The 9,421-nt window shown below is 46.2% G+C and overlaps 1 protein-coding gene across 1 annotated transcript in view; it reads right to left on the reverse strand.

Annotated features, from left to right (window-relative positions):
• Nucleotides 1-837: 837 nt before the first annotated feature.
• SLC33A1 (solute carrier family 33 (acetyl-CoA transporter), member 1) overlaps nucleotides 838-9,421 on the reverse strand; it is a gene marked incomplete at its 5' end in the record, with an annotated part of 8,891 nt that continues 307 nt past the window's right edge. Inside the window, 5 exons of the mRNA XM_009870028.1 lie at nucleotides 838-1,104; nucleotides 2,699-2,914; nucleotides 3,586-3,703; nucleotides 4,660-4,844; nucleotides 5,837-6,027. Coding sequence (XP_009868330.1) covers nucleotides 937-1,104; nucleotides 2,699-2,914; nucleotides 3,586-3,703; nucleotides 4,660-4,844; nucleotides 5,837-6,027 — 878 coding nt within the window. The remainder of the gene's footprint in view (nucleotides 1,105-2,698; nucleotides 2,915-3,585; nucleotides 3,704-4,659; nucleotides 4,845-5,836; nucleotides 6,028-9,421) is intronic.

Here is a 9,421-nt window from a genome sequence, read left to right on the forward strand (position 1 = left end):
TGCCCCGAGCTGAGAGTAGTCACATTCTCGCTTTTCCACTGATCTTGAATTTGAACGCTCAAATATTAGCGACACAGAGGAACCAACACTGTCAATTCATTCCCTCCAAGTAACAACGGCCTCCCGAAGGCCTGCGTCGCCCTCTCTTTGGAAGCCCATCTCTTGGGTGCCAGCAGCTACACGACCCACTTTACATCTTCAGGACTTAAGGCTCAGAGGATTGTGCGTTACACTCAAGTCCTACCTTACAGCAATTTCTCGCCAAGAAAGTACCTTGGATGTAAATCAAAATGCTTTGAAACAGCGGCAATAAATTAAACAAATGTGATTTGTTTATAAAAATATTTTCTTATAAATCTTTAAAGCTTATAAAAGCCAGAAAATACATCTAAAAGAACCTCTGAAACGCTTCATCCTTTGAGGTGTGGTTACAGTTCAGAAAGCCCACGGACGTTTTACATTTATCTTCCCACAAGGAATTCCTTAGCACAACACGCTTAAACCCCTGAGTCAAAACGCCTTTGACACCCTTCCCCGGGTCAACTCCCCGTGCCAGATCATTTCTGTTTCAAAACAAAGAGCCGGAACTTAGCTGACAACGCTGCTGTTCGACGGACACGGCACAAAGAGCTGTTCCAGAGTTACTAAATGGAAGTTGGGACGCTGGTTACACCAGCAGCCGTGACTCTGCAGCCAGAGCCTGGGGATACGTAGGTGGTGCGTAGGTGCTGGGTTGTAGCTACGACTTTCTGAACTGACGTTTTTCGTATGAGGAGGACGAGTGGTATCACATACAAACATACCACCTGCTCAGCCACCCGTTTTTCTCAGCGACATGGCACTTAAAAATACCTATATTCCTGTGTATTGATTATGGGAGATGTCTTTGTAATAAAACTAAAATGACCTTGCTAGTCCAGTCACATTCGAACGGCATCAATTGGTCCTCTTGCACTTCCACGAAGACTGTCCTTCGTCCTGCAGCTTTTTCAGTTTTGGCCCGAGTAGGAACCACCAGCCGAACCCCAGAATGACACAGACGACCGACTCCACGTAGTAACCGTCCAAGGTGGTGACGCAGGAGCCACCAGCTTTTGTGCAGAGCTGAAACAGAAGTTGACGTGTTCAGTGTTTTCCGGGAGATACAGACACGCAGACTTTTTGAGAGTTGGCTTTAGACAGCCACAAGTTTTCTACTTGCTCATGGTTGTGACTAAACCCATTTGTTGACCCTTCCCTGTTTCTTACAGAGTAGTAAGAGAGGCTTTCAAGCTTACCATCAGGATGAAAAGTAACGGAACTGCTACAAAATGTTTGGGAAATGGAGCATATTGGCCCGAGGGGCTAACTCCGGAAAACAGGGACCGTCCAGCTGTCTCACGCTGGGCTAGACAGGCAAGCACTGTCCTTCATCTCATGAAGAAAGACTTCTGACTATTTTTCTAGCATCCAGATTGCTGCTTCCGAAATTATTACCCTTGTGTCTCGCCACACTGAATCTGCAAATGGACAGTGCCAAATGCAGCGTATTTCTGGGAAAAACGTGTCCAGGATGTTTTTTTAGTCATATAACTGCAAGACAAAAACTCCAGCATTTAAAGGAGAAGTACTTAGCACACAATCTTTTCTGCTATTGTTCGGATTTCAGTACCACTGTAATTCCAAGATAAATCAATCCTTTGAGTTGAGGTTCTGGCAGTGTTTTCATTATTCTGAGACATGTCAGGATCAGACTAGGAATAAGAAGGGAGTGGTGGAACATTACCAGCTGGGAGGATGTGAAAAAAGATCAGAGGAGTGAGGTGGAGGAGGAAGGACTTCAGCTGAAGAGAGGACCAGGGAACTGAACTAGCAGCAGGCCAGCGAGGGACAGGCTGGAAAAGCTCACACTGCAGGAGCAGTTCCCCCTCTGCAACCAGGAAAAACTGCAATTCCAGTTCAAACAGGTCACATTTGCCTCCTAGAACACTACATTTCCTGAAGAGTCCTGGCATTCAACACTGAAATAAATCTCACTGATGACTAAGAAAAGAAAAAAAACAAGAACTTTCCTCCTGCCCCAAACATTTCTACCCTTCCTAACAGTCACGTTGAAGTGTCTCATTTGCTCCCGAGGAGGTGAATTTGAAACCTTGCTTTCCAGGCAGTTCTGCTGTTTGATCTGCGTGCGGCGGCACAGCAGGTTCTTTGTTCTCTTCCCCAGGCTCCCTGGCTCTGCGAAGGCAGTCAGTCACACCGCTTGGTTTCACGTGGAGAGATCAAAGAGAGCAGAGTAACATCACGGGGGAAGCCATCCAGGTACCCAGATAGGAAGTCTCCGAGAACAACAGAAGAAAGAAGACCCTAGCACAACACTCAGGGGACCTGGGGGACAGCCAGCCTGGCGAGAATAGAGCGACTAACCACACAACACTGAACTCGGCGAGCTTCACCCTCAGAAAAGCAACTACAGCCTCCTTACGGCGCAGAGACTGTGGCACCAACCTAGTGCTTCCAGCAACAGCTTTTCACCCCGGCCCAGAAATAACTGGGCAGTTACTCCACAACTGCAGACCTCTGGTAAGGTGTTAGTTATTAGGAGTGTACAGATAAGCACAAGCTACCAACTACAAAGGTTTTCAAAGGCAAAAAAACAGGAAGAGAAGCAATTTCCTCGAGAAGGACTTGAACAGAGACCTCTGCAGCCTCCAGAACTTACCTCTGCAGCAAGTGTAGTTCCACAGGTCTGACCCTGCGCCCCTGCACACTCCTTCACCGTGAGGGGGTCCACAAGCCAGAGCGCAACGGTGGAAGGCCAGTTCCCTCCCAGGTTTGACACGGTGTTGAGGAGTGTCATGTAGGTTCCCCCGATCAGCGGATCGCTGACTTTGGCGTTGAAAGCCATTATTGCGACGTACATGCTGTACAGCGTGATCTGTAGCAGGGGTAAGAAAACACTCGAGACGGTAAGGTCTCCCCAGTTGCAGGCAATGACAACTAAAAACCCTAACACAAAAACCGTCACAAGACATGACTTGAAGTTAGCAACACCGACTGAAGAACAATCCCCACGGCTTAAAATTACACAGGAGAGAAATTCCTCCTGCGGTCTGTCTCTCTAGCCATGACAAGAAGCAGCCCTGCACTTGTTTCGAGTCATGCTGAAGCAGAGCCAGCCTCACACGCACCAGAACAACTCAGGTTATCAAACCAACTATGAAGTGGCCAGCTAAACCAGCATACATATAAAAGAACAACTGCTGCATTTAAAATCAACTCTCAAGGCATCACACGCATTTTTGTTCAGATCCAAAGCCCAGTCTGTATCAGGAGTTGGTTTTCCAGGCCTTCAGATGAGATCCATTACGATGCTCCTCCAAGATCAATAAAGTATTTTTTTCTAGGACCAGGCTCACGTAACTTTATGGATCTGCACAAGAAGCACTATCATTATCATGCCTGTGACACGCAGCCAGAACGCTGGGATTTCTTCAACTCCACCACACTTTTGAGTTTCTGGGTTTTGCGGGGAAACAAAATTAAAAAACTCTGTGAAGCAAAATACCCTGCAGTCCCCCTCCCCTTCCCCCACACAGCGTACGTTACCTGATGTAAAGCATAGCTCAGCAATACTACGGCGTAGTAGTAGACAGGAAATCCTCCTTCGTGTTTTACTTTAGGAGCCCACCACACCAAAAAAGCAAATTCCAGACCAAGCAGTAATCTGGAGGAATAAGAAAGATAAATCACAACTCAAGTAGTTCTTCCCATGTTTTTTCTTGATACAAAGTAACCATCAAACATTTATACCTACAGAACACATTAGGTGATATCCAAATAGTTACAATTATTTCTATTTTAGATAGAATTAAATATTAAACATTTGACAGGCACTGAATTTGTAAACACATTATACCTAGACACTTCTGTCTTCCGTATCAACATAATTCACTGCCAGGTCTCCTGTACCAGCTTCCTCCCCTTCTCCTTCACACAGAATTTTATTTTTGTAGGAAGCGACACACAAGATATCCAACCAAACGCAGCCAGAGCAAGACCTACGCTTCTCTTTTTTTTCCCCCTTTTCTCCTTTTTGGGTGAAAACATACAGTTCTATAAAAACATGACCTGTTACAAACATGTTACACGATTGACTTAGGAACAGCGTTGGGTAATTTGCTGGATTTATTTGGTTTAGAATTCCATAAGCAAACTCCCACATAAAACAACACAGAAATTAAATGTTTCCTCATCTGCCCCAGCCTCACTCAGTGGCTTGTCCTGCCCATCTCCCAGCGAGGCACACATCCAGGAGATGAACCAAGAGACTTGTCACCGCGTTCAGCCGCTCATGCACAAGAACTGCGCGCCGTGCTACCAAAACGCTGTCCAAATCCAGGCTGAGCAATTCATGAATAAGGAACGATTGACACCCAACAGGAGTAGGAGAGCACTGCTCCAGGGCTGCTGACCCCGCATCTTAAAACCACCTCGCACTCTGCCTTCTCACATGCGATACTATCCGAGCCATCTTCAAGGCACAAGACACAGAGTTCAACTCACTAGGAGAATTCTGACATACGTTCTTGTATCTGAAAGTCAGAGTTACACAAGAAATCCTGTACTTGATCCGAGTATGCAAATTACTGCGTTTCTGTAAAACGAGATACTTTTTTTTACCTGAAAGGCATAGCTTTGTAAAATGTGTTCAGTGGCTGAGGGCCCGCTGTGTATTTGCTGATAATCAGAGGCAATATTATCTGCAGAGGAACCATCGGAACCGCTAGCAGAGCTAAGTGCTCTTTCGGGACTCCCTCTTCCACCAGTTTGAGCCCTGTTACAGCATCTGCTGCTGAAAATCCAACCTGCAATATAAACCAGACCAGCAAAGTGGTGAGAGTTTGGCTGGAAATTCAGTTTGCTCAGTATGAAGTAAATGGAGAAACACGACAGAGCACAAGTTGTTTCTGTCTCTGATTTGGTTCCCATTAAGCTCTGAGACACGTTCTACACTTGCACGCTCTCCTGTCACCTGTGCCAAACCTACACTGAGAACACACAACGCAGCAGTGACATTCAGGTTGGAACAGACCCCTGGGATCATCGAGCCCAACATGAACCCTACTCTACAGAGCTCAGCCCTAACCCATCTGCCCCAACTCCCCATCTCAACGGCCTTTCAACACCTCCAGGGATGGAGACCCCATCCCTCCCTGGGCAGCCTGTGCCAAGCTCTGACTACTCTCACTGGGAAAAAATTTCTCCTACTGTCTGGTCTAACCCTCTCCTGTTGCTGTTTGCAGCCGTTCCCTCTTTTTCTATCGCTACTTACCCGTGAGAAGAGACCAGCCCCAACCTCTCTGCAACATCCTTTCAAGCGGTTGTAGAGAGCGATGAGGTCTCAGCCTCCTCTTCAACCTCAACAGCCCCAGCTCCTTCGTAGGATTTACTCTCCAGGCCCTTCCCCAGCTCTGTTGCCCTCCCCTGCACTCGCTCCAGCCACGGAAACATCGCTTGTACAGGGTTGCAGATTCCAGGAACAGTATTTAGGTTAAGAGAAGTGTTTTCTGTCTGTCTAACTGCAGACTACACAAGCAGCCCAAACTGTTTAAAAAAATGCTTAAAAGCTTGCAACCAGTGCTCCTGGAAACACAAAAGCTCAAATGAAGGTCTTCTTTTGTCTAACCCTGCTCGGCACGATGACATAAGCAATTCTGTCTCAAATGTCATGGGAATGTTCAGAGCTCTGATGACAACCACCAGCAACACCAAGAAGTCAGTGACATCACCCAGACTCCGGAGCCTTTCAGACTCCGACATCATCGGCATCTAACAATCCCTGCGTGTATTTACTTACTTTTGCTGTGAGAATGAGGAGGCAGAAAGTAAGAACTGCTGGCATCTTGATTATTGAGAATAGCAGCCTGTACGTATCCGTGATGCCGTTTGTTTCTTCTTTTGTTGGTGTCAGTTCCTTGTTTTCTTTTTTCAAAAGGGCAACCAGGGTAGTGGTAATTAAAAACACAGCTCCCCAGAAAAACAGGAAATCTGGAAGGGGGAAAAAAAAAAAAAGAAACAAACCTTTTGAGCAGCAATGATCAACACTTCACCGAGTATTTAAAATGCAGTTATTTCATAAAAATACCAACCTAATCACCGAAAGTCCATAAAAAACATTACTCCTTGACCCTCCTAAAACCAAGCAGGAGCAGCAAACCACAAACACAAGCTACACAGAGGAACTGACATCGCTCTTCCCTGCCCTGCTCTAACTCTCTGCCCACGGTTCCTTGCGAGCTGAGGCAGAGGAGCAGCAGCAAACGGGGTCACTTCGCTCATGCTCCGCGCGCTGTGCCGCAACGAACGTGTTGGAGGAGAAACAGAAATAAAAAGTTTGAAGGAAAACCCATAAAGGAAGGAAAAGCCACATGTAATGGTTACACGATGGGGAAAAGACATCAGAGGAAGAAGTCATTCACAGCTCTCCAGCTGATTCACTGCGTAGTCATCTAACTGTTCGGTGCCTCAATTCTATAGTCCCTCTTTAATATTTATCTACCCTCTGAAGGAAACATTCACATTTATGCTGGCCTGATGAAAGTTCTTACACAGTCACAGAGTCACTGTTTTAAGTGCATGTTATACCTGCTACCTTCTAAATGCTCTGTTTTAAGCGGATATAATCTTTGCAAAATTATGGATTTGAAGGCAGCAGCAGTAAAACCACACCGATATTTTACGTAAGTGCTTTTTGAGTTAGTGAATGGATTAATCTAAAATAATCCCATCCTCTACCTTTACAAAAAGGCAAGAAAGAACTTGGCAACATGCAGAGAGTAAGACAGAAGTAGCCTTTCATCTTCCTGGTCACGAGCAACTCCAGAAGCCTCACGGTGACATGAAAGCGAGCAGCGAGGGCTGGTGAAAGGGCAAAGGCAGCGCTGAGGTTTAGTCAATTATTAGCTGCTTCAGGCTAACAGAAAAAAATAAAGGTATTCCAAATCCTTTTCTGCTGCTTCCCCGCCAGCTACTTTTCCCTTCCCTAAATTAAAGAAGATCTCACAACCAATGCCATCAGATGGCTCTCAGTTAAAAAAAAGTAGCCGGAACATATTTTTTAAGCAATAGACGAATTTTCAGAGTCGTGCTAATGGCAGCTACTGTCTAGAGAAGGCAGACAGGAGGGAGTTCTCTAATAATAGCACTGAGCATTATCACCGCAGCGAGAGACCTACAGTGCGAGGACGGGGATAGGAATAGCTTTGAGCATCATCACATGAATACTCTTGATCAGGTCAGCCCTGGCAGCTGCAGCACAGCGATGCAACGCCTGGATTAGCAACAAAACAAAACAAAAGCAGCTATATGCAACAGTCCAGACAAAAAACATTTTTGGGGCCACAGCCGGCTTACACCAAATAATACACATATCCTTCCAAAGGCAGTAGAGTCCACTAACAGGCTACAAGCTAAAGAACTTCAAAATTATGGTACACACAAAGAATTTCCAGCACAAAGTTTCTGGTGCCACCACTGCTGTGTCCTCCCATCCCTATTTCACCTCTGCCTCTACGCTGTTACCAACAAAATAAACCCCTGTGTCAGGGCAAAGCAAACCTTCGAACTAGACCAGGGAAGGGCCAGGCCGGGAAATGACCATCAGCAAGGTGTGGGGGGGCAGGAGGTCCATCGCAGCAGCTTTGGGCCATTCTACAGCTCCACGTCTCCTCCCAGGAAAAATGCTGACCTGTACTTGCCCCGGCATCGGCACTTGGCCTACGACAACAGCGTTCAGACACTTGAACCCGCAGGAAACCATTCACCTTCTCCAACGGTGAAGTTTTCTCCTGCTTTAACTGCCCAAACCCCCGTCACAACCGGTCCTGCTGCTCCGCAGCTGCTTTAGGAGAAACGTGGATACAGCAAACTGAGGCATACCAGCACGTGGACACGGCAACAGAGACTTCTTGCAGCTGGTTTTACCACCCAAAAAGACATATCCTGCAACTACAGTGTCAAGAGTCACTTGTTTTTCTTACTCCACCCGGGTCAGTACTCCAGGACAAGTTAAACAGGTTGTGTTGGCATTTATTAGTTTGGTGATATTTTTTTAAATTTATTTTAAGGACATCCTTTTTGTTATGGTAATAAACCCATTTATACAAACAGGACTGAGGAAAAAAAACCCAAACCAAACAAGAAACCTGGACGGTGGAGGTAAGAACAGACTAAGCAAGATCTCTCAACTACACGAGCAATTTCTAAGTTGCATCAGCAGTGGAAGATGTCAGCCTGCCGCTGCAGCGAGAGGGAAGAGACACTCCAGCACTGATGAGCTACACAGGAAGGGGAAAACAAAGGAAAGCGAAAAAACCAAGGGAATTACTTTGAGGACTACTCTATGCTTGTTGACACACAGAGCAGGCGTAGAAAAGAGCCAGACTAGTGAGCAATGCTGACAGCTGCAGAGACCAGGTAGGGCAGTCTGGGAAAGTGATATCCTGATTTATCAATAAGATAGGTACAGGATAGAAAGCGAAAACTAGCCTTTAAACAACAATTCAACTCAGTTTCAGCATACCTTTTCTCTTAGATGACACGGGCAGAGCAATCAGTGTAAGAGAGGGAAAAGAAACTAAAAACCATGAGAATTTGCTCTTCGATGCTAGCCACGGTCACTGAGACTCCAACAAGAAGCGGTGTCAGTTTGTCCTGTCCTCCAATAAGCTGAGCTAGCTAAACTCAACCTTGCAGCCAAAACATCTGCATTTTAAGCACCTTCTAGGTAATACACCTAGCGCCAACCACTACATATAACACTTTCTGAAAAAAATAAACCAAACCCAAACAACCCAAAGACCACCAAACAGAAGGCATCCCTACACCAGCAGCTAGTAATGGTCAGATTGAGTCCCTTTAGTCCATTAAAGAGAAAACAAAGCCCCACTTAATTTATTAAAATAAGGTCTTCCTTCAGAACCTGGCTGCACAGTCAACCCTCAACACTTGTCGTTCCTACTTCTGTGAAGACCACCCTCTTGGAAGAGTCAATTTTTTAAAAAAAAACCTTCCCCTTTCCTTCCTCCCAGAAGGAGACGTTCTTAAAAGGCCTCCTTGAAAAGAGACCAAGCTTTTGATTCCTCCAGGCTGTTTTGAAAAATGTTAATCTATTCCACGGTCATTAAACCGGGGGAGAGGGGAAAGGGGCAATTATCTCCAAAGTCAGGCAAAATGATGACAAGGCACGCTTCCTCGACTCGTAAGCCCAAAGAGCCTGGAAGTTCAGAAGCACCAGACTCCGCCAGCCTCTGGGCAGGCCGTGCTTTCTCACGGGGAGGGGACAAACCAAACCTGCTCGGTTCCCAGGGCCAAAGCACCACCTGCTCCGAACGGAGCTGTTGGTCCAGGCCCGGGGAAGAAGCGTCGCCACCCCAGCATCCGC

The sequence above is a fragment of the Apaloderma vittatum genome, unplaced genomic scaffold (genome assembly GCF_000703405.1).
Source record: "Apaloderma vittatum isolate BGI_N311 unplaced genomic scaffold, ASM70340v1 scaffold16085, whole genome shotgun sequence".
Lineage (NCBI taxonomy): Eukaryota > Metazoa > Chordata > Aves > Trogoniformes > Trogonidae > Apaloderma > Apaloderma vittatum.